Source organism: Rhinoderma darwinii, chromosome 1 (assembly GCF_050947455.1).
Source record: "Rhinoderma darwinii isolate aRhiDar2 chromosome 1, aRhiDar2.hap1, whole genome shotgun sequence".
Lineage (NCBI taxonomy): Eukaryota > Metazoa > Chordata > Amphibia > Anura > Rhinodermatidae > Rhinoderma > Rhinoderma darwinii.
In genome coordinates, this window is record NC_134687.1 from 630,866,938 (window position 1) to 630,891,810 (window position 24,873).

The 24,873-nt window shown below is 42.8% G+C and overlaps 1 protein-coding gene across 2 annotated transcripts in view; it reads right to left on the bottom strand.

Annotated features, from left to right (window-relative positions):
- The window catches only part of LOC142662433 (uncharacterized), a 64,084-nt gene extending 39,532 nt beyond the window's left edge, over positions 1-24,552 (bottom strand). For both annotated transcript variants that reach the window (XM_075840750.1, XM_075840675.1), the window contains exons 1-2: positions 24,474-24,552; positions 19,435-19,598 (exon numbers count right to left, since the gene is read on the bottom strand). In XM_075840750.1, the coding sequence (XP_075696865.1) occupies positions 19,435-19,512 (78 nt within the window). In that variant the 5' untranslated portion in view covers positions 19,513-19,598; positions 24,474-24,552. The remainder of the gene's footprint in view (positions 1-19,434; positions 19,599-24,473) is intronic.
- Positions 24,553-24,873: the final 321 nt, after the last annotated feature.

A 24,873-nucleotide genomic window follows, 5' to 3' on the forward strand; every position in this document is an offset into this window, starting at 1 on the left:
GCAGCAACAGGCAGCATTACCAGGGTGGGAAGGGCCACTGTTTTTGGCCTTCCACAGCCTAATACTACCAGCCTGCGGCCACCCCGGTGCCTGCCTGTCACTACAGATGGTCGGGTACTGGTTTGTACCCGGCTCTTCCCAGTACCCCTGGTGGCGGTGGGTACCGGGGTAATAATGGGGGTTAGTGTAGCCTCTGCACCGGCTAACATTAAGCCCCGCTTTAGTAATGGAGGTTGTCAATCAGCCAGCGGCCATTACTAAGGCGGTGATAATAAAGTTTAAAAAGATACAAGCACATAGAAAAAATATTTTATTGAAATAAAAAAACACAACCCTCATTAACCATTTTATTGAGAATAAAAAAAATGCCGTCATTGAAGTCCTCGTATCCGAAGTCCAACAACCGAACCTGTAAAAAAAACACAAACACACAAAAATAATCAGTAACACATAAAGAAGCAAAATTATTATTCTTACCTATCCTGGGTCCAGCGCTGGAGCCGCAATGTCAGCGAGCTGGGCCCTGTATCTAATCCTATCATGTGTGATACAGTCTGCTGAGCTGTGTATCTAATCCAATCATGTATGATACTGTCTGCTGGGCCCTACATCTAATCCGATCATGTGTGATACTGTCTGCTGAGCCACTGTATCTAATCCTATCATGTGTGATACTGTCTGCTGAGCCACTGTATCTAATCCTATCATGTGTGGTACGGAGGTAGAAAGGAAGTTCGGTCCAGCGCTTAGATAGAGGTAAAACGGAAGGAATTTCCAAGTTTAATGAAGTTCCATTAAAAGGTCCATTAGAGTATGGTCCCGGTGTGTGGGTAATGAGAGGAAAGATCCTGTGAAGCCTACGCGTTTCGGACGATACCGACGTCCTTAGACTTGGCTGTTGTGTGATTTGAAAACTGGCGCCCTGGCCCATTTATACTATATCCGGTGGTAACAGCTGAGTCCTGATTGCGTTCCACGGCTCAATACGTCACTTGGAACGCAATCCGGAAGTGAGAGGATGTGAGAGTTGGATGTAGCCGTTCGTATATCTGGTGAGTAATAATCATTAATAATACTACATATACAGCAAGAACGTCATAATGTCAAATGTTGGTGATATTTAAGCTTTATGTATCAATTGTGGACTTGTTGGTGTAAATCATAATTGGTGGTCATATGTGCGTTCCAGATCTTGTGGCCATATGGAACGCAGGATGCAGGACGAATCACAGTGTACCATCTGTTCGGGGAAAAAGGCATCCCGGTCAGACCAACATAATAGGTGAAATATATATTTCTTCAAATTACACGTAATTTGATAATTGAATAATACTTTGCATGATGTGTTGGTTCTGGCGAGGTCGGGACTGTGTACGTTATAAATTACCACTTGTGGAAGAATGTAATGTAATATGAGTTTAGTAGAGAAGGGCCAGTTTGTAATATTAGGCGTATCTATAGTTCAATTTTCACTTGTTTATATCTTAGGATCATGGGTGCATAGATAAGGAAAAAAGAAGAAAAACGTGACGTGCAAGCTAAAAACAGGAATATGGGGATGTAATGCATGTCATTTAGCAAATGTTACGCATGCACCACAAGGGATTGGTTATTAAAATTCCGGGTGAGTGGAGACTCTCAGACTAGGGCAAAATTGACTAATAAGTTGTATTGGAATACTGTAATACAATTGTAGGTGTCACATGTTTGGGAAGTGATATCGTACTGGTGGCCCTAGAAGGTTACTCAGTATTGATACATTAGCTCTTTTTTTAGGTTGAGGCCATCCGGAAATCTTGTTTTTAATCTGTATATCCAATAGGCTTCTCTAAGGTGGGTTTTATTAATTATATCTCCTCCTCTTTTAGGCAGATGGATTTTTTCGATAGCGTAGCAACGAAAAGTTCTGGTGGTCCTATTGTGTTTATGTATGAAGTGTTTTGAAGCATTAGAAATATTGACTATATTCGGATTCCTGACGTAACTGAGATGTTCCAGTATTCTAGTTTTAAGTTTTCTGTTGGTGCAGCCCACATATTTCAATTGACATTCAGTGCACTCAATTATGTAGATAACAGATTCTGTGTTGCAGTTAATATAATTATGGATGATAAATGTGTCTGTTTGAGTGGAGTTACAGAAATTTTTGGTGGGGTATGCATAAGTACAAACTTTGCAGGGGTGTTGGCCACACTTGTAAAAACCTTTTGTTTCTAACCATGTTGTTTTCGTTTTATCGTTGGAACTGAAGAAAGACGGAGAAAGAACGCTGCCCAGAGATGGTGCTTTGCGAGCTACTACTCTAATCCCTCCCGCTAAGATGGTACGCAGACTGTCGTCTTCCATGAGAATCGGTAAGTATAGATTTACTAAATTTTTGATTTGGGAGAATTGGTTGCTCTGTTGAAGGATTAGTGTGGGCTGACCTTTGGTATCTTGCTTGGAAGTGGTTTCATTGTGATATTCAAGTAGCTGGGTTCTAGGTTTTTTTTGACATGATGTCACTTGCTCGTTTGAGTGACCATTGGGGATATCCTCTTTTTGTGAGTCTGGATTTAATTTGGTCTTCTTCTAGTTTAAACTGATCGTGTGAACTACAGTTGCGTTTCGCGCGGTGCATCTCTCCCACTGGTATGGCCCGGATGGTTTGCTTGGAATGATTACTTTGGGCATGGAGTATATTGTTGGATGCTGTAGGTTTACGGTATGTTTGTGTGGATATAATCTGGCCTACTATACCGCTTAGCTTAAGGTCCAGAAAGACAATCTCAGTGGTGTCGTGGTTATGTGTGAATTTAAGGTTACATTGATTGTGGTTTAAACTTTCAACAAAATCTGGGATGGAGTTGATGTCGCCTTTCCATATAAGTAAAATATCATCAATGTATCTACCGTACCATTCGATACAATTGCCATAAGAATTGTTACTGGAAAAAATATAAGACTGTTCCCACCACGACATAACCAGGTTCGCCACTGAGGGGGAGAACTTAGCTCCCATGGATACCCCTGACAATTGGAGATAATATTTTCCATCGAATTGAAAGTAGTTATTCGTCATTAAAAACACTAGAACCTCCAGAATGTATTTTTGGAATTTTTGATCGTAACTGCTGTGCATGGATAGATATTCTTCCAGAGCAGTGTGAGCTATTTGGTGGGGGATAGAGGTATATAATGAGACCACATCACAAGTAAGCCATGTATAGTTTTCTTGCCACCGTAAATTGTGTAGTGAATTAAGGACATTTTTGGTATCACTGAGAAAACCAGGTGTTTTTTGTACCAGTGGTTGCAACAATGTATCGAGCCATTCAGATAATCTCTCTAATATTGATCCAATACCTGAGACTATAGGTCTCATCGGTGGAGGGAAGATTTTTTTGTGTGTTTTTGGCAGTGCATGGATTATCGGAGTGATGGGCTGTTCAATGTAAATGAAATCTAGCTGTTTTTGGGTAATGAAGCCTTGTATTAGGCCATCATTAAGTAGTTTTTTCATGTTTGTTTTGATTAATTCCACTGGATTTTTATCTAAGATTTTGTAAGTTGTCTCATCCGATAGCATGGTCATGATTGATGATTTGTAATCATGCTTATTCATCACTGTTACATTGCCGCCTTTATCTGACATCTTGATGGTTATTTCTTTATTGTCCTGTAAGGATTTGACTGCTTTTTTCAGGCCTGGTGTCATGTTGGTTTGTTGTTGTTGAGTTTTTAGGCCGTCAGCTAGAATTTGTAGTTCTTTTTCCAGTACCAATTGGAATACGTCCATTGAATCTGTCCGTGAACTGGTTGGATAAAACTTAGGATTAGATGTTTCAAAGTTGATAGCAGTCGTGACTGTTTGGTCAGGTTTCTCGGTGCATAGGTGTTCTAGGCACACAATGGTTGAGAGTTCCTGGAATGAAAATTTAGGCTGAACATGGGATGTGACTGCTGGTGATTCTTCAATGGCATTAATGATGTTTGGTAAAGGTATCGTGGTATTGATGCCCTCATTAATTGTTTCTGATACAAGGAAATGTTTTTTAACCGTCAAGTTGCGGATGAATTTATTAATGTCGAGAATTGTGTTGAACAGGTTAAAATTATTTTTTGGGGCAAAATTTAGGCCCAATGATAGTACTTGATTTTGTTCCTTGGTTAGAGACATGGAGGATAAGTTGGTAACATTGGACTCTAATAGTGTTGCAATTTTCGGGGACGGAGGCGGCGGTTTAGATCTTGATTTGATCTGTTTGTGTTTCCTGCCGCCCCTCCTTCCTCGTTTTTTGACTGGTGACCTGAGATGTCTTGTCTGTGGTTTGAATAGGACCGTGTTCTCATGGTTTCCTCTTCTGAGAAGCCTTCAGCTGAGTCTGGCTCAGTCGAGCTGAAGCTAACCCTGTTGGGTAGATCTTTGTATTGTTTGTATTGAAAATTTCGTTTTTTGAGGATAGGTCTGGGTCTATTATAATTTCTTTCTTTCTTGTTCCAAGTGTAGATTTCATTTAGCGCATAATCCTTGGTGTCTCGTTTGAACTTGTTTTTTTTCGTTTCTGCTATAGAACGATCAAGTTTGTCAATGGCTGATGATGTACGTGACTGGAGAAAGGAGAAGGAAGGTGAGCTGGAAAAAGCCTCTAGCTGCTCTCTGTTATCTGATATTTGTTTGTCTAATTCCAATAGTTTTGTTTCCTCCTGTTTGGTAATTAATTTCATTAATTTAATGGAGCAGTCAGATAGTGTTTCGTTCCATTCTTTAATAAAATTTTCGGTGTAGATAAAGGTGGGTATTTTTCGCAGTCTAAGTCCTCTGGGTATCATGTCCTTAGAAATGTAGTTTTTGAGAGTGGTGAGATCCCACCAAATTTTAGCTTGTTGCGCTAGGTGTTTCTCAAGACTGTGGAATAGGTCCTCCATGTTGGATTCATTTTCCGTCAAATTGTCATTCACACCAAAAACTTTCTCTGCTAATTCTGTTCGAGTTAGTAAAACCTCGTTAGCCATGTAGATGAAATAGTTAATGACGTCCTGTATGTTCTGCGAGAGTCTCCAAGGTATAACAACCTTGTTGTGGTGAATTAAAATCAAATAAATGCAAAAGATGAAGCCAACGTATTCGGTGTATTTAGTTGCAGTTTGAATATAAACTGATATCCAGCGTGATCATAGTGTCACGCATACATTTGTAGTATAGATTTTTCCTTAGTTAGGCAGACTTTCATTGACCCATAGGACACACCGTTAGGTACAAAAGGATTTTTTCAGATAACAACACTATGTGCAGATATTCTGCTAGGTCACTGTTGTATAAATGTGGACAATTTGACAGGTGTGAGCACGTGAGGAAAACCGATTTCGTAGAGGTAGAAAACAAAGGGAGGGATCCTCCAGCTCACCTGACACAATGTGAGTGTCGCTGCCAGCGCCTGGATCCTTTTCGTGTCGGCACACGTAGCAGAAGCAGAGGTAGAAAGGAAGTTCGGTCCAGCGCTTAGATAGAGGTAAAACGGAAGGAATTTCCAAGTTTAATGAAGTTCCATTAAAAGGTCCATTAGAGTATGGTCCCGGTGTGTGGGTAATGAGAGGAAAGATCCTGTGAAGCCTACGCGTTTCGGACGATACCGACGTCCTTAGACTTGGCTGTAGTGTGATTTGAAAACTGGCGCCCTGGCCCATTTATACTATATCCGGTGGTAACAGCTGAGTCCTGATTGCGTTCCACGGCTCAATACGTCACTTGGAACGCAATCCGGAAGTGAGAGGATGTGAGAGTTGGATGTAGCCGTTCGTATATCTGGTGAGTAATAATCATTAATAATACTACATATACAGCAAGAACGTCATAATGTCAAATGTTGGTGATATTTAAGCTTTATGTATCAATTGTGGACTTGTTGGTGTAAATCATAATTGGTGGTCATATGTGCGTTCCAGATCTTGTGGCCATATGGAACGCAGGATGCAGGACGAATCACAGTGTACCATCTGTTCGGGGAAAAAGGCATCCCGGTCAGACCAACATAATAGGTGAAATATATATTTCTTCAAATTACACGTAATTTGATAATTGAATAATACTTTGCATGATGTGTTGGTTCTGGCGAGGTCGGGACTGTGTACGTTATAAATTACCACTTGTGGAAGAATGTAATGTAATATGAGTTTAGTAGAGAAGGGCCAGTTTGTAATATTAGGCGTATCTATAGTTCAATTTTCACTTGTTTATATCTTAGGATCATGGGTGCATAGATAAGGAAAAAAGAAGAAAAACGTGACGTGCAAGCTAAAAACAGGAATATGGGGATGTAATGCATGTCATTTAGCAAATGTTACGCATGCACCACAAGGGATTGGTTATTAAAATTCCGGGTGAGTGGAGACTCTCAGACTAGGGCAAAATTGACTAATAAGTTGTATTGGAATACTGTAATACAATTGTAGGTGTCACATGTTTGGGAAGTGATATCGTACTGGTGGCCCTAGAAGGTTACTCAGTATTGATACATTAGCTCTTTTTTTAGGTTGAGGCCATCCGGAAATCTTGTTTTTAATCTGTATATCCAATAGGCTTCTCTAAGGTGGGTTTTATTAATTATATCTCCTCCTCTTTTAGGCAGATGGATTTTTTCGATAGCGTAGCAACGAAAAGTTCTGGTGGTCCTATTGTGTTTATGTATGAAGTGTTTTGAAGCATTAGAAATATTGACTATATTCGGATTCCTGACGTAACTGAGATGTTCCAGTATTCTAGTTTTAAGTTTTCTGTTGGTGCAGCCCACATATTTCAATTGACATTCAGTGCACTCAATTATGTAGATAACAGATTCTGTGTTGCAGTTAATATAATTATGGATGATAAATGTGTCTGTTTGAGTGGAGTTACAGAAATTTTTGGTGGGGTATGCATAAGTACAAACTTTGCAGGGGTGTTGGCCACACTTGTAAAAACCTTTTGTTTCTAACCATGTTGTTTTCGTTTTATCGTTGGAACTGAAGAAAGACGGAGAAAGAACGCTGCCCAGAGATGGTGCTTTGCGAGCTACTACTCTAATCCCTCCCGCTAAGATGGTACGCAGACTGTCGTCTTCCATGAGAATCGGTAAGTATAGATTTACTAAATTTTTGATTTGGGAGAATTGGTTGCTCTGTTGAAGGATTAGTGTGGGCTGACCTTTGGTATCTTGCTTGGAAGTGGTTTCATTGTGATATTCAAGTAGCTGGGTTCTAGGTTTTTTTTGACATGATGTCACTTGCTCGTTTGAGTGACCATTGGGGATATCCTCTTTTTGTGAGTCTGGATTTAATTTGGTCTTCTTCTAGTTTAAACTGATCGTGTGAACTACAGTTGCGTTTCGCGCGGTGCATCTCTCCCACTGGTATGGCCCGGATGGTTTGCTTGGAATGATTACTTTGGGCATGGAGTATATTGTTGGATGCTGTAGGTTTACGGTATGTTTGTGTGGATATAATCTGGCCTACTATACCGCTTAGCTTAAGGTCCAGAAAGACAATCTCAGTGGTGTCGTGGTTATGTGTGAATTTAAGGTTACATTGATTGTGGTTTAAACTTTCAACAAAATCTGGGATGGAGTTGATGTCGCCTTTCCATATAAGTAAAATATCATCAATGTATCTACCGTACCATTCGATACAATTGCCATAAGAATTGTTACTGGAAAAAATATAAGACTGTTCCCACCACGACATAACCAGGTTCGCCACTGAGGGGGAGAACTTAGCTCCCATGGATACCCCTGACAATTGGAGATAATATTTTCCATCGAATTGAAAGTAGTTATTCGTCATTAAAAACACTAGAACCTCCAGAATGTATTTTTGGAATTTTTGATCGTAACTGCTGTGCATGGATAGATATTCTTCCAGAGCAGTGTGAGCTATTTGGTGGGGGATAGAGGTATATAATGAGACCACATCACAAGTAAGCCATGTATAGTTTTCTTGCCACCGTAAATTGTGTAGTGAATTAAGGACATTTTTGGTATCACTGAGAAAACCAGGTGTTTTTTGTACCAGTGGTTGCAACAATGTATCGAGCCATTCAGATAATCTCTCTAATATTGATCCAATACCTGAGACTATAGGTCTCATCGGTGGAGGGAAGATTTTTTTGTGTGTTTTTGGCAGTGCATGGATTATCGGAGTGATGGGCTGTTCAATGTAAATGAAATCTAGCTGTTTTTGGGTAATGAAGCCTTGTATTAGGCCATCATTAAGTAGTTTTTTCATGTTTGTTTTGATTAATTCCACTGGATTTTTATCTAAGATTTTGTAAGTTGTCTCATCCGATAGCATGGTCATGATTGATGATTTGTAATCATGCTTATTCATCACTGTTACATTGCCGCCTTTATCTGACATCTTGATGGTTATTTCTTTATTGTCCTGTAAGGATTTGACTGCTTTTTTCAGGCCTGGTGTCATGTTGGTTTGTTGTTGTTGAGTTTTTAGGCCGTCAGCTAGAATTTGTAGTTCTTTTTCCAGTACCAATTGGAATACGTCCATTGAATCTGTCCGTGAACTGGTTGGATAAAACTTAGGATTAGATGTTTCAAAGTTGATAGCAGTCGTGACTGTTTGGTCAGGTTTCTCGGTGCATAGGTGTTCTAGGCACACAATGGTTGAGAGTTCCTGGAATGAAAATTTAGGCTGAACATGGGATGTGACTGCTGGTGATTCTTCAATGGCATTAATGATGTTTGGTAAAGGTATCGTGGTATTGATGCCCTCATTAATTGTTTCTGATACAAGGAAATGTTTTTTAACCGTCAAGTTGCGGATGAATTTATTAATGTCGAGAATTGTGTTGAACAGGTTAAAATTATTTTTTGGGGCAAAATTTAGGCCCAATGATAGTACTTGATTTTGTTCCTTGGTTAGAGACATGGAGGATAAGTTGGTAACATTGGACTCTAATAGTGTTGCAATTTTCGGGGACGGAGGCGGCGGTTTAGATCTTGATTTGATCTGTTTGTGTTTCCTGCCGCCCCTCCTTCCTCGTTTTTTGACTGGTGACCTGAGATGTCTTGTCTGTGGTTTGAATAGGACCGTGTTCTCATGGTTTCCTCTTCTGAGAAGCCTTCAGCTGAGTCTGGCTCAGTCGAGCTGAAGCTAACCCTGTTGGGTAGATCTTTGTATTGTTTGTATTGAAAATTTCGTTTTTTGAGGATAGGTCTGGGTCTATTATAATTTCTTTCTTTCTTGTTCCAAGTGTAGATTTCATTTAGCGCATAATCCTTGGTGTCTCGTTTGAACTTGTTTTTTTTCGTTTCTGCTATAGAACGATCAAGTTTGTCAATGGCTGATGATGTACGTGACTGGAGAAAGGAGAAGGAAGGTGAGCTGGAAAAAGCCTCTAGCTGCTCTCTGTTATCTGATATTTGTTTGTCTAATTCCAATAGTTTTGTTTCCTCCTGTTTGGTAATTAATTTCATTAATTTAATGGAGCAGTCAGATAGTGTTTCGTTCCATTCTTTAATAAAATTTTCGGTGTAGATAAAGGTGGGTATTTTTCGCAGTCTAAGTCCTCTGGGTATCATGTCCTTAGAAATGTAGTTTTTGAGAGTGGTGAGATCCCACCAAATTTTAGCTTGTTGCGCTAGGTGTTTCTCAAGACTGTGGAATAGGTCCTCCATGTTGGATTCATTTTCCGTCAAATTGTCATTCACACCAAAAACTTTCTCTGCTAATTCTGTTCGAGTTAGTAAAACCTCGTTAGCCATGTAGATGAAATAGTTAATGACGTCCTGTATGTTCTGCGAGAGTCTCCAAGGTATAACAACCTTGTTGTGGTGAATTAAAATCAAATAAATGCAAAAGATGAAGCCAACGTATTCGGTGTATTTAGTTGCAGTTTGAATATAAACTGATATCCAGCGTGATCATAGTGTCACGCATACATTTGTAGTATAGATTTTTCCTTAGTTAGGCAGACTTTCATTGACCCATAGGACACACCGTTAGGTACAAAAGGATTTTTTCAGATAACAACACTATGTGCAGATATTCTGCTAGGTCACTGTTGTATAAATGTGGACAATTTGACAGGTGTGAGCACGTGAGGAAAACCGATTTCGTAGAGGTAGAAAACAAAGGGAGGGATCCTCCAGCTCACCTGACACAATGTGAGTGTCGCTGCCAGCGCCTGGATCCTTTTCGTGTCGGCACACGTAGCAGAAGCAGAGGTAGAAAGGAAGTTCGGTCCAGCGCTTAGATAGAGGTAAAACGGAAGGAATTTCCAAGTTTAATGAAGTTCCATTAAAAGGTCCATTAGAGTATGGTCCCGGTGTGTGGGTAATGAGAGGAAAGATCCTGTGAAGCCTACGCGTTTCGGACGATACCGACGTCCTTAGACTTGGCTGTAGTGTGATTTGAAAACTGGCGCCCTGGCCCATTTATACTATATCCGGTGGTAACAGCTGAGTCCTGATTGCGTTCCACGGCTCAATACGTCACTTGGAACGCAATCCGGAAGTGAGAGGATGTGAGAGTTGGATGTAGCCGTTCGTATATCTGGTGAGTAATAATCATTAATAATACTACATATACAGCAAGAACGTCATAATGTCAAATGTTGGTGATATTTAAGCTTTATGTATCAATTGTGGACTTGTTGGTGTAAATCATAATTGGTGGTCATATGTGCGTTCCAGATCTTGTGGCCATATGGAACGCAGGATGCAGGACGAATCACAGTGTACCATCTGTTCGGGGAAAAAGGCATCCCGGTCAGACCAACATAATAGGTGAAATATATATTTCTTCAAATTACACGTAATTTGATAATTGAATAATACTTTGCATGATGTGTTGGTTCTGGCGAGGTCGGGACTGTGTACGTTATAAATTACCACTTGTGGAAGAATGTAATGTAATATGAGTTTAGTAGAGAAGGGCCAGTTTGTAATATTAGGCGTATCTATAGTTCAATTTTCACTTGTTTATATCTTAGGATCATGGGTGCATAGATAAGGAAAAAAGAAGAAAAACGTGACGTGCAAGCTAAAAACAGGAATATGGGGATGTAATGCATGTCATTTAGCAAATGTTACGCATGCACCACAAGGGATTGGTTATTAAAATTCCGGGTGAGTGGAGACTCTCAGACTAGGGCAAAATTGACTAATAAGTTGTATTGGAATACTGTAATACAATTGTAGGTGTCACATGTTTGGGAAGTGATATCGTACTGGTGGCCCTAGAAGGTTACTCAGTATTGATACATTAGCTCTTTTTTTAGGTTGAGGCCATCCGGAAATCTTGTTTTTAATCTGTATATCCAATAGGCTTCTCTAAGGTGGGTTTTATTAATTATATCTCCTCCTCTTTTAGGCAGATGGATTTTTTCGATAGCGTAGCAACGAAAAGTTCTGGTGGTCCTATTGTGTTTATGTATGAAGTGTTTTGAAGCATTAGAAATATTGACTATATTCGGATTCCTGACGTAACTGAGATGTTCCAGTATTCTAGTTTTAAGTTTTCGGTTGGTGCAGCCCACATATTTCAATTGACATTCAGTGCACTCAATTATGTAGATAACAGATTCTGTGTTGCAGTTAATATAATTATGGATGATAAATGTGTCTGTTTGAGTGGAGTTACAGAAATTTTTGGTGGGGTATGCATAAGTACAAACTTTGCAGGGGTGTTGGCCACACTTGTAAAAACCGTATCAGTATTGATACATTAGCTCTTTTTTTTTTTTTTTTTTTTTAGTGTGGTACTGTCTGCTGAGCCACTGTATCTAATCCTATCATGTGTGATACTGTCTGCTGAGCCACTGTATCTAATCCTATCATGTGTGGTACTGTCTGCTGAGCCACTGTATCTAATCCTATCATGTGTGATACTGTCTGCTGAGCCACTGTATCTAATCCTATCATGTGTGGTACTGTCTGCTGAGCCACTGTATCTAATCCTATCATGTGTGATACTGTCTGCTGAGCCACTGTATCTAATCCTATCATGTGTGGTACTGTCTGCTGAGCCACTGTATCTAATCCTATCATGTGTGATACTGTCTGCTGAGCCACTGTATCTAATCCTATCATGTGTGGTACTGTCTGCTGAGCCACTGTATCTAATCCTATCATGTGTGATACTGTCTGCTGAGCCACTGTATCTAATCCTATCATGTGTGGTACTGTCTGCTGAGCCACTGTATCTAATCCTATCATGTGTGATACTGTCTGCTGAGCCACTGTATCTAATCCTATCATGTGTGGTACTGTCTGCTGAGCCACTGTATCTAATCCTATCATGTGTGGTACTGTCTGCTGAGCCACTGTATCTAATCCTATCATGTGTGGTACTGTCTGCTGAGCCACTGTATCTAATCCTATCATGTGTGGTACTGTCTGCTGAGCCACTGTATCTAATCCTATCATGTGTGGTACTGTCTGCTGAGCCACTGTATCTAATCCTATCATGTGTGATACTGTCTGCTCAGCCACTGTATCTAATCCTATCCATAGTTTATAGGGTCGTAGTGCTATAGATATGCTATGCTGTCTCATATACACACTTTTTTTTGGGGCGGACACATATGTATTGGGGCTATTTCCCGGACATTTTAAGCCCTGAGGGTATGTTCACACGGCAGCGTCTGTTACGGCTGAAATTACGGTGCTGTTTTCAGGAGAAAACAGCACCGTAATTTCAGCCGTAATGGCATGTGCAGGCGTCTTTTGCTGCGTCCATTACGGAAGTAATTGAAGCTGGTTTTCCCTGGAGTCCATGGAAAACGGCTCCATTTACGTCTGAAGAAGTGACAGGCACTTTTTTACGCGCCGCCTTTTGACAGCGGTGCGTAAAAAAAAATGACCGTCGGCACAGAACATCGTAAGACCCATTCAAATGAATGGGAAGATGTTTGCCGACGCTTTTGAGCCGCATTTTCGGACGTAATTCAATGCTAAAACGCCCGAATTACGTCCGTAAATAGTGTGTGTGAACCCAGCCTTAGTGACACCCCGGCTGCTAGTGCTGCATTGTTGGGTCACTTAGGAGACCCAGCGATGCAGCTGAAAGCGGACCGTCGGCCATGAGAAGTTTGCGGGGGGGGGGCCCAGTAAGAATTTTTGCATCGGGGCCCATGAGCCTCTAGCTACGCCCCTGCCTTTCGGGTTACACACTCAACATCGATAAAACAGACACTTTTGCTTAAGGGACCGCCAAAACCTTTGTGGTCTTCTGCATACCCTTTACCTAACTCGCTGAAATACTTGGGGGTACAGAGAACGAAAAATCCATCGGGTCTATATAAACTTAATATCCGCCCACATATACAAAAGTTGGAGGTTACACTGCAAGTTTGGGGATCCTTGGCCCCTTCATACCTGGGGAGAGCATACTTACTAAAAATGACAGAATTACCCAGACTTTTGTATTTATTTCATACACTCCCAATTTATCTCACTCCTGGGGATGAAAAACGCATAAATTTCTTATATCGTACCTTTATCTGGGGGGGGACGGAGACGGGGGGACACACCGAGGATTGCATACAAATTGTTACAACAACCCAAACTCAATGGAGGGATAGCTTCACCTAACATCCGAGTATATCATTTAGCATCCTTACTTTAGGTAATAAGGGATTGGATAAATACATCACACTTTTCAGATATAGGATTGGAACAAAAGCTTCTCCCGGATTGTGCACTACCCGCCATGCTTCACTTACAGCATCATATGCTGTCGGAAGAAAAAATAACCCTCTCTTGCTATCTACATGAAAGGGGTGGAATAAAATCAGACACATATTGGGAGTTTCTACGTTGATCTCCCCTTATCTGACCTTAGTCAAGAATCCTGGCTTTCAGGATGGTGGGTCCCAAGCGATATTTGGTAACTGGTTTAGGGCAGGTATCAAGAACATATATTGTCTGCTGCATGTTGCGGAAAAGAGGATGTACACGAGCACAGAACTTATGCAAATATACCCGGATGTACCGTTCCCTCACTTCATGTATTTTCAGGCGAGAAGTTATACTAACACTGCTACATAAACTGACTGACAGGGATTGGAACCCCGCTGTACATGCAAAATTCAACAAACGCCTGAGTATTAGGCGAGCGATATCTCGAAACTATGAAGCTCTACACACACTTATAGATTATGCGGAAACTGAAGTTTCCCTCTCCAAATGGATATTAGATGACTCCACTCTAACTTATGGGAATATACTGTTAGCGTTAGAGCAAGCCTATAAATATTTACCATCTGCCAGGTATTTGGAGATGAGAATAAAGATATGTCACAGAGCATACCTTACTCCCTCAAGGGGTTATCTGATTGGTATATATACTAACTCTAATTGTTTTAAATGTGGCAAGGCTGACGCAAATCTATATCACTCCTGTGGACATACCCTGTGATAGAACAATTTTGGGATAGAATAAGAACTTTTACTTTAACACACCTGACTAACTTTGTTCCTAATGATGCCTTGTGGGCTATTTTTGGATATCTGGACAAAGGATGCTATAACTACACATGGGGAGCAGGTAAATTTTTGCATAGGATAGCGGCAGCGGGTGTAAAATCTATTTTGCACACATGGTTGCAAAAACGAGCGCCGCCGTTCCAATTGTTTTTGGATAAATTCACATTTTTGTTCAAGATGGATTGGGCGGAACCTTCAATACGTAAGACGGTGCTCATGGAATCCTTTTTTGACACTTGGGGTAGTTTTATCTCTGTTCTTCTACAACGGATTAGGGGGGCTATCAAAACCAATTTCCAGAACACTGTGTGGTACCAGGAAAGGGTATTGATGGGATCACCACCGATGTCATAATAACAATATATGTGAAACCCGGAACTACGTGTTTGGAACCTGTTAGGCGGGACAGCAGGTTTCCCATTAATGAACTCTGGGGCATTTATGCCTGTACCTACCGCAAGGGAATAGGGTATACGATATTTGCTGGGTGGCGGTGTTTTGGGGAATGTGGGGAGCATGGCTGGCTCTAAGTTCCTCCTAGGAACTTCTGCTTGCATTTGAGAAAAGTACGGTTTGTTTTGCTGTTATTTTATTATTTTCTTTCTTATATGATTTACTGTACTGATAGGGGCATTGTTCCTTACCTAGCTACAGACATGACAGACGCCTCTATACTTCTGATTTTTGTGCACAGGATTAGCTGCATCTTCTGCTATAGTATCGCTCGTTGTTATCACAATGCCCTTGTCGCTTTGAGGTTTCTGTTTCATTGTAAAAGAGTTGTTTATGGTGAAAATCACAAAATACATTTGTTAAAAAAACAAAAACAACTTTACATAAATGAATAGTACAAGCGAAGAGAAGAAACTGTAATATATCTTTTTACAGAAAAAAATGCCTCTTTTTCTACTTATCATACCCCCCTCCCTGCCTCCTTACATGTTCACTCACTCATAATTCACTGATTGAAACCGTAGAGCAGAGAGGAACTTCTCAGCCGCACTAAGGGATCAGGTAACAGCTGCCTATAGAAGTCTATGGAGAGAGACAGGAGGAGACTAGATGCTAACAGTTTCATATACACAGCACACATAGAAGATCCTGATCTGCTATCGCTAACATAGATTCAGAAGCAGCAGCATGGAGGACATTACTTCTTTATAATGAGCAGTGTAACTGGATTCTCAGTGTAGCTGAGAATCCAGCACTGTGGTGAGATATAACACTTACAAAAAGCAGAAGCGTCTGTCTCTCTGCAGATGTTCCCTCCTCTGCCTCCACAAGGAAATAATATTGGGGGCGACTAAATGGACCATGTGCACTTCTCCTGCTGCAATCTTCTATGATTCTATATAGAAGTCATCCTGATCCTCCTGGTTCCTCCTCCTTGTTATTCTCATTACTCTACAACATTACTATTGCTGCATTGGTGACATGATACATAACTGTATATCGTGGAGGTTCAGACAGCACCAGGCATTGGTGGGTGCACGAGTAGGGACCCAAACCAGTAACACAGAGAACAAAAAACTCGGCACACTAATTGGAGTTAAATAATTTTTCTTATGTATATTTTGTCAGTGAATATGTGCGTGCAACATTTCGGTCTCATACGACCTTCATCAAGCACTGAAATTATACACAGAAAAAAATAATATATATTATATTTCCATACAAGGTGCAACTTGTATAACAGGAAAATTGTTGCAATGATAAATAACAAAATAAACAAAAGTACAGAAATTGCAATACCCTTAGACCACTCCCCTACCCACTACATCACCCGATCCCTGGTCTGCGCATGCGCCAATATGTGCGCACTGTGTCACAATGCGTCCTTCATCAGCATGGTGTATAATACAGCGGCCCCAACGTACACACACCGAGCACTCTCCATGCGGCCAGCCGCAGTTCCGTAAATGCCAGAATATACAGTTCCATTAAACCTAAGCAAGCATGTCCTCCATAGTACAACAAAAGGGATTCATATTAGACGATGTCTCCATAACTGATTCGTTTTGCTAATGTTTTTTGTCTGGTAACTGTCTGCATTATATTAATCCCTTCATATATTTGGTCCCCTTAAGCACATATAACCTATACTTAAAGAGGCTCTGTCACCAGATTTTGCAACCCCTATCTCCTATTATATCAACATATGTCTCAACAGGAAAATGGTAATCAGGGTTAGACCACCAGCAAGTACGGATACAGGCCTCCCTACTGTGGAAATAGAGACTCCAAATTAACTATAGAAAACACTGAGAACAAAGGAGTCATAAACTATTAAGGTAAATTTGCCAATGGCATAGAAAAATAAACTTTATTAGGACAGTACAGATTACATATAATTAAAATTAGACTACAAAATCCAAGACCTGTACACCTCCCAAGTGGCATAAATGAACATAGAGGAAATACCTCTTATAAATGCAGCTCCGGGAAGAAGGAGATCGTTGAATCAAACAAGCAAGGGCTCAAACAAACATATTGTCGGTTCAATGTAATTGAATATCAAATAAAGGCAAAAACGCCAGAATATAAGTGAAATTGGATCATATATTCATCCAGACTCAGTAACATTATAGGTAAATGATTAAATGCTGGACTCAGAAAATGGCAAAAAAATGTTTACATAAGCCCACATCAAGCAAGATATATCTTCCCAGCAAGTGAAGCTACAAGAGGAAAAGTAAGTAGAAAAGGTATCAGGTAAAAACCTATAGTACTACTAACCCATATAGTTCCTGTGGTTCAGTGACTTCCCGAGTACGGAAGGACCCCGACGCGCGTTTCGCGTGGATGGCTTTTTCAGAGGGGTATACCCCTCTGAAAAAGCCATCCACGCGAAACGCGCGTCGGGGTCCTTCCGTACTCGGGAAGTCACTGAACCACAGGAACTATATGGGTTAGTAGTACTATAGGTTTTTACCTGATACCTTTTCTACTTACTTTTCCTCTTGTAGCTTCACTTGCTGGGAAGATATATCTTGCTTGATGTGGGCTTATGTAAACATTTTTTTGCCATTTTCTGAGTCCAGCATTTAATCATTTACCTATAATGTTACTGAGTCTGGATGAATATATGATCCAATTTCACTTATATTCTGGCGTTTTTGCCTTTATTTGATATTCAATTACATTGAACCGACAATATGTTTGTTTGAGCCCTTGCTTGTTTGATTCAACGATCTCCTTCTTCCCGGAGCTGCATTTATAAGAGGTATTTCCTCTATGTTCATTTATGCCACTTGGGAGGTGTACAGGTCTTGGATTTTGTAGTCTAATTTTAATTATATGTAATCTGTACTGTCCTAATAAAGTTTATTTTTCTATGCCATTGGCAAATTTACCTTAATAGTTTATGACTCCTTTGTTCTCAGTGTTTTCCCTATCTCCTATTGCAGCAGATAGGCGCTGCAATGTAGATTACAGTAACGTTTTTATTTTTAAAAAACGAGCATTTTTGGCCAAGTTATGACCTTTTTTGTATTTATGCAAATGAGGCTTGCAAAAGTCCAAGTGGGCGTGTTTAAAAGTAAAAGTCCAAGTGGGCGTGTATTATGTGCGTACATCGGGGCGTTTTTAATACTTTTACTAGCTGGGCGTTCTGATGAGAAGTATCATCCACTTCTCTTCAGAACGCCCAGCTTCTGCCAGATCACGCTGTGACGTCACTCACAGGTCGTGCATCGTGTCAGACGAGCGAGGACACATCGGCACCAGAGGCTTCAGTTGATTCTGCAGCAGCATCGGTGTTAGCAGGTAAGTCGATGTAGCTACTTACCTGCAAACGCTGATGCTGCTGCAGAATCATCTGTAGCCTCTGGTGCCGATGTGTCCTCGCTCGTCTGACACGATGCAGGACCTGTGAGTGACGTCACAGCGTGATCTGGCAGAAGCTGGGCGTTCTGAAGAGAAGTGGATGATACTTCTCATCAGAACGCCCAGCTAGTAAAAGTAGTAAACACGCCCCGATGTACGCACATAATACACGCCCAGTTGTACTTTTACTTTTAAACACACCCACTTGGACTTTTACTTTTAAACACACCCACTTGGACTTTTGCAAGCCTCATTTGCAGAACTACAAAAATGGTCATAACTTGGCCAAAAATGCTCGTTTTTTAAAAATAAAAACGTTACTGTAATCTACATTGCAGCGCCGATCTGCTGCAATAGCAGATAGGGGTTGCAAAATCTGGTGACAGAGCCTCTTTAAGCAATACACACCTCCATGCATAACTTCAGGCTCTGTAGGGCTCATCTACTGTTTCATCCAATGGATTAGGTAATTGTATAATGTAACTAGACATCATTTACCTTATATTTCCCTATACATAAGTATCCTAGACACCCCTCACAACAGAGAAGGAAGATATTGTGCTTTATTACCTATCATCACTAGACTCCTGACAGACCATTCCCATGATACTCCTTACCTGCGACCTCTTGCTGTGATTTTTAATATTCTTTTTAATATTTTCACTGTATTAGATAAACATACATTTAGTCAATATTAGTAGGATTATTAGACATAATGCCACCATTTTATTTTGGCTCTACAATAATCATTATTTTATTATCCAACTTCTTTCTGTACTTTTGTTTATTTTTACTATATACTATTTGCGACAATTTTCCAGTTATTCATTTTGTATGGAGATATAACAAATATTCTTTTTTTCTGTAAAATAGTTTCAGTGCTTGATGGAGGTCGCATGAAACCAAAACGTCACACGCACATATTCACTGGCAAAATAAAAATAAGTTAAATTATTTCACGCCAATTAGTGTGCCGAGTACTTTGTTTTCTATGACACATAACTGACCATATTGGTGGCTGATCTTCAGCTTCTTGACGTCACTTGGAAGGTCTGGACGCTGTTATACAGGACACTGGATTCTTCCTATTACTTCCTATTATGAATTGTCCCTTCCCTACGTGTGACTTGTTCTATAATGTAGAAAAGTTTACCTCTCCGCTCAACAGGTAGATGATCTCCAAGGTGAAGTCTAATATTCTTCTGCTCATCTCATTCCTGTCCTTGTCCATCCTTGGTGGGTCATTCAGGAGAAGGAACGTTGTGGAGGAGAAGATGAGAAAACTGGAGGATCTGGAGGATCTAGTACTGCAGACGCCTTTATGAAGAAAGGAGAAGATGGAAATCATACAGGGGACAACATCATGTGTGACATACAGAACCTCACTTGATGTAGACAGAAATGTCTGATAGATGCGGCCTCCACCTCGCAGTGCAGCGTGTATATATGTAAGGTCCTGGCAGTGCAGAGCGTGTGTGTGTGTGTGTGTGTGTGTGTGTAAGGTCCTGGCAGTGCAGCGTGTGTGTGTGTGTGTATATGCAGGGTCCTGGCAGTGCAGCGTGTGTGTGTGTGTGTGTGTGTATATATGCAGGGTCCTGGCAGTGCAGCGTGTGTATGTGTGTGTGTGTGTGTGTGTGTGTAGGGTCCTGGCAGTGCAGCGTGTGTGTATATGCAGGGTCCTGGCAGTGCAGCGTGTGTGTGTGTGTGTGTGTGTGTGTATATGCAGGGTCCTGGCAGTGCAGCGTGTGTGTGTATATGTAAGGTCCTGGCAGTGCAGCGTGTGTGTATATGCAGGGTCCTGGCAGTGCAGCGTGTGTGTGTGTGTGTGTATATGCAGGGTCCTGGCAGTGCAGCGTGTGTGTGTGTGTGTGTATGCAGGGTACTGGCAGTGCAGCGCGTGTGTGCGTGTGTGTGTGTGTGTGTATATGCAGGGTCCTGGCAGTGCAGCGTGTGTGTGTGTGTATATGCAGGGTCCTGGCAGTGCAGCGTGTGTGTGTGTGTGTGTATATGCAGGGTCCTGGCAGTGCAGTGTGTGTGTGTGTGTGTGTGTGTGTGTGTGTGTGTGTGTGTGTGTGTGTGTGTGTATATATATATGCAGGGTCCTGGCAGTGCAGCGTGTGTGTGTGTGTGTGTGTGTGTGTATATGCAGGGTACTGGCAGTACAGCGCGTGTGTGTGTGTATATGCAGGGTCCTGGCAGTGCAGCGTGTGTGTGTGTGTGTGTGTATATGCAGGGTCCTGGCAGTGCAGCGTGTGTGTGTGTGTGTGTGTGTGTGTGTGTGTGTGTGTGTGTGTATATATGCAGGGTACTGGCAGTGCAGCGCGTGTGTGTGTGGATCTAGTACTGCAGACGCCTTTATGAAGAAAGGAGAAGATGGAAATCATACAGGGGACAACATCATGTGTGACATACAGAACCTCACTTGATGTAGACAGAAATGTCTGATAGATGCGGCCTCCACCTCGCAGTGCAGCGTGTATATATGTAAGGTCCTGGCAGTGCAGAGCGTGTGTGTGTGTGTGTGTGTGTGTGTGTGTGTGTGTGTGTGTGTGTGTAAGGTCCTGGCAGTGCAGCGTGTGTGTGTGTGTGTGTGTGTGTGTGTGTGTGTGTGTGTGTATATGCAGGGTCCTGGCAGTGCAGCGTGTGTGTGTGTGTGTGTGTGTGTGTGTGTGTGTGTGTGTGTAGGGTCCTGGCAGTGCAGCGTGTGTGTATATGCAGGGTCCTGGCAGTGCAGCGTGTGTGTGTGTGTGTGTATATGCAGGGTCCTGGCAGTGCAGCGTGTGTGTGTATATGTAAGGTCCTGGCAGTGCAGCGTGTGTGTATATGCAGGGTCCTGGCAGTGCAGCGTGTGTGTGTGTGTGTGTATATGCAGGGTACTGGCAGTGCAGCGCGTGTGTGCGTGTGTGTATATGCAGGGTCCTGGCAGTGCAGCGTGTGTGTGTGTGTGTATATGCAGGGTCCTGGCAGTGCAGCGTGTGTGTGTGTGTGTGTGTATATGCAGGGTCCTGGCAGTGCAGCGTGTGTGTGTGTGTGTGTGTGTGTGTGTGTGTGTGTGTGTGTGTATATGCAGGGTACTGGCAGTGCAGCGCGTGTGTGCGTGTGTGTGTGGATCTAGTACTGCAGACGCCTTTATGAAGAAAGGAGAAGATGGAAATCATACAGGGGACAACATCATGTGTGACATACAGAACCTCACTTGATGTAGACAGAAATGTCTGATAGATGCGGCCTCCACCTCGCAGTGCAGCGTGTATATATGTAAGGTCCTGGCAGTGCAGAGCGTGTGTGTGTGTGTGTGTGTGTGTGTGTGTGTGTGTGTGTGTGTGTGTGTAAGGTCCTGGCAGTGCAGCGTGTGTGTGTGTGTGTGTGTGTGTATATGCAGGGTCCTGGCAGTGCAGCGTGTGTGTGTGTGTGTGTGTGTGTGTGTGTGTGTATGTGTGTATATATGCAGGGTCCTGGCAGTGCAGCGTGTGTGTGTGTGTGTGTGTGTGTGTGTGTGTGTGTGTGTGTGTGTGTGTGTAGGGTCCTGGCAGTGCAGCGTGTGTGTATATGCAGGGTCCTGGCAGTGCAGCGTGTGTGTGTGTGTGTGTGTGTATATGCAGGGTCCTGGCAGTGCAGCGTGTGTGTGTGTATATGTAAGGTCCTGGCAGTGCAGCGTGTGTGTATATGCAGGGTCCTGGCAGTGCAGCGTGTGTGTGTGTGTGTGTGTGTATATGCAGGGTCCTGGCAGTGCAGCGTGTGTGTGTATATGCAGGGTCCTGGCAGTGCAGCGTGTGTGTGTGTGTGTGTGTGTGTGTATATGCAGGGTCCTGGCAGTGCAGTGTGTGTGTGTGTGTGTGTGTGTGTGTGTATATATATATGCAGGGTCCTGGCAGTGCAGCGTGTGTGTGTGTGTGTGTGTGTGTGTGTGTGTGTGTATATGCAGGGTACTGGCAGTGCAGCGCGTGTGTGTGTGTGTATATGCAGGGTCCTGGCAGTGCAGCGTGTGTGTGTGTGTGTGTGTATATGCAGGGTCCTGGCAGTGCAGCGTGTGTGTGTGTGTGTATATGCAGGGTCCTGGCAGTGCAGCGTGTGTGTGTGTGTGTGTGTGTGTGTGTGTGTGTGTGTGTGTGTGTGTGTATATGCAGGGTACTGGCAGTGCAGCGCGTGTGTGTGTGGATCTAGTACTGCAGACGCCTTTATGAAGAAAGGAGAAGATGGAAATCATACAGGGGACAACATCATGTGTGACATACAGAACCTCACTTGATGTAGACAGAAATGTCTGATAGATGCGGCCTCCACCTCGCAGTGCAGCGTGTATATATGTAAGGTCCTGGCAGTGCAGAGCGTGTGTGTGTGTGTGTGTGTGTGTGTGTGTGTGTGTGTGTAAGGTCCTGGCAGTGCAGCGCGTGTGTGTGTGTGTGTGTGTGTGTGTGTGTGTGTGTGTGTGTGTATATGCAGGGTCCTGGCAGTGCAGCGTGTGTGTGTGTGTGTGTGTGTGTGTGTGTGTGTGTGTGTGTGTAGGGTCCTGGCAGTGCAGCGTGTGTGTATATGCAGGGTCCTGGCAGTGCAGCGTGTGTGTGTGTGTATATGCAGGGTCCTGGCAGTGCAGCGTGTGTGTGTATATGTAAGGTCCTGGCAGTGCAGCGTGTGTGTATATGCAGGGTCCTGGCAGTGCAGCGTGTGTGTGTGTGTGTGTATATGCAGGGTACTGGCAGTGCAGCGCGTGTGTGCGTGTGTGTATATGCAGGGTCCTGGCAGTGCAGCGTGTGTGTGTGTGTGTGTGTATATGCAGGGTCCTGGCAGTGCAGTGTGTGTGTGTGTGTGTGTGTGTGTGTGTGTGTATATGCAGGGTCCTGGCAGTGCAGTGTGTGTGTGTGTGTGTGTGTGTGTATATATATATGCAGTGTCCTGGCAGTGCAGCGTGTGTGTGTGTGTGTGTGTGTGTGTGTGTGTGTGTGTGTGTGTGTGTGTGTAGGGTCCTGGCAGTGCAGCGTGTGTGTATATGCAGGGTCCTGGCAGTGCAGCGTGTGTGTGTGTGTGTATATGCAGGGTCCTGGCAGTGCAGCGTGTGTGTGTGTGTGTGTGTGTGTGTGTGTATATATATATGGTGTCCTGGCAGTGCAGCGTGTGTGTGTGTGTGTGTGTGTATATGCAGGGTACTGGCAGTGCAGCGTGTGTGTATATGCAGGGTCCTGGCAGTGCAGCGTGTGTGTGTGTGTGTGTGTGTGTGTGTGTGTGTGTGTGTATATGCAGGGTCCTGGCAGTGCAGTGTGTGTGTGTGTGTGTGTGTGTGTGTGTGTGTGTATATATATATATATATGCAGGGTCCTGGCAGTGGAGCGCGGGTAAGGTCCTGCCAGCGGAGCGCGGGTAAGGTCCTGCCAGCGGAGCGCGGGTAAGGTCCTGCCAGCGGAGCGCGGGTAAGGTCAGGTCCTGGCAGCGCAGTTTGTGTATACATCTAAGGTCCTGGTAGTGCGTGCGCATGTCCGTATGTATGCAAGGTCCTGGCAGCGCAGCATGTGTATGTATATGTAAGGTCCTGGCAGCGCAACGTGTGTGTATATATGTAAGGTCCTGGCAGTGCGTGTGTATATATGTAAGGTCCTAGCAGTGCAGTGTGTATATATATATATATATGTGTAAGGTCCTGGCAGTGCTGTGTGTGTGTGTGTGTGTGTGTGTGTGTGTGTGTGTGTGTGTGTGTGTGTGTGTGTGTGTGTGTGTAAGGTCCTGGCAGTGCAGCGCAGCGCGTGTGTATATGTGTAAAGTCCTGGCAGTGCAGCGCGTGTGTATATGTGTAAGGTCCTGGCAGCGCAGTTTGTGTGTATATATGTAAGGTCCTGGCAGTGCAGTGCACGTGTCCGTGTATATACAAGGTCCTGGCAGTGCAGTGAGTGTGTTTGTGTGTATATATGTAAGGCAGTGCGTGTGTGTGTGTATATATGTAAGGTCCTGGCAGTGCAGTGTGTGTGTGTATATATATATATGTAAGGTCCTGGCAGTGCGTGTGTGTGTATATATGTAAGGTCCTGGCAGCGCAGCGTGCGTATATATGTAAGGTCCTGGTAGTGCAGTGTGTATATATGTATGTAAGGTCCTGGCAGTGCTCTCATGTATGTATGTGAGGCTACAATGTGATTATATTACATTCTGGATTTTATACGTTATAATAACTCCGCAGTAACATGTCATCTCACTAGCAATTACCTTCTCATGTCACCACCGCAATCATGGCTGATACCAGAGAGAATACCCGATGAGCGCTGCTCTTTACCTCACACACGGCAATAGCTAAAGGACCTGTGATGACGTCACCACCATGTGACCGGGCAGGAGGGGCGGTGCTTATCAGTGGGGAATGAAGGACCTGTAAAGATGATCACGTGAAATGAGGGGCGGGGCTCCTGTCCTGTATGGACAAGAGACGTATTCTGTTTTCTTCTTCTATAGGTTGCCAGCAAGTGTGTGACAGCTGAAGACTGGTGAATGCTGGGAGTTATAGTCCTAATCTCCTATACCTTTCACTGTAATGTTCTCTGATATCCCATAATAACAGCCTGGATATGCTGGGAGTTGTAGTCCTCTCGTACCTTCTCTATGTAATGTC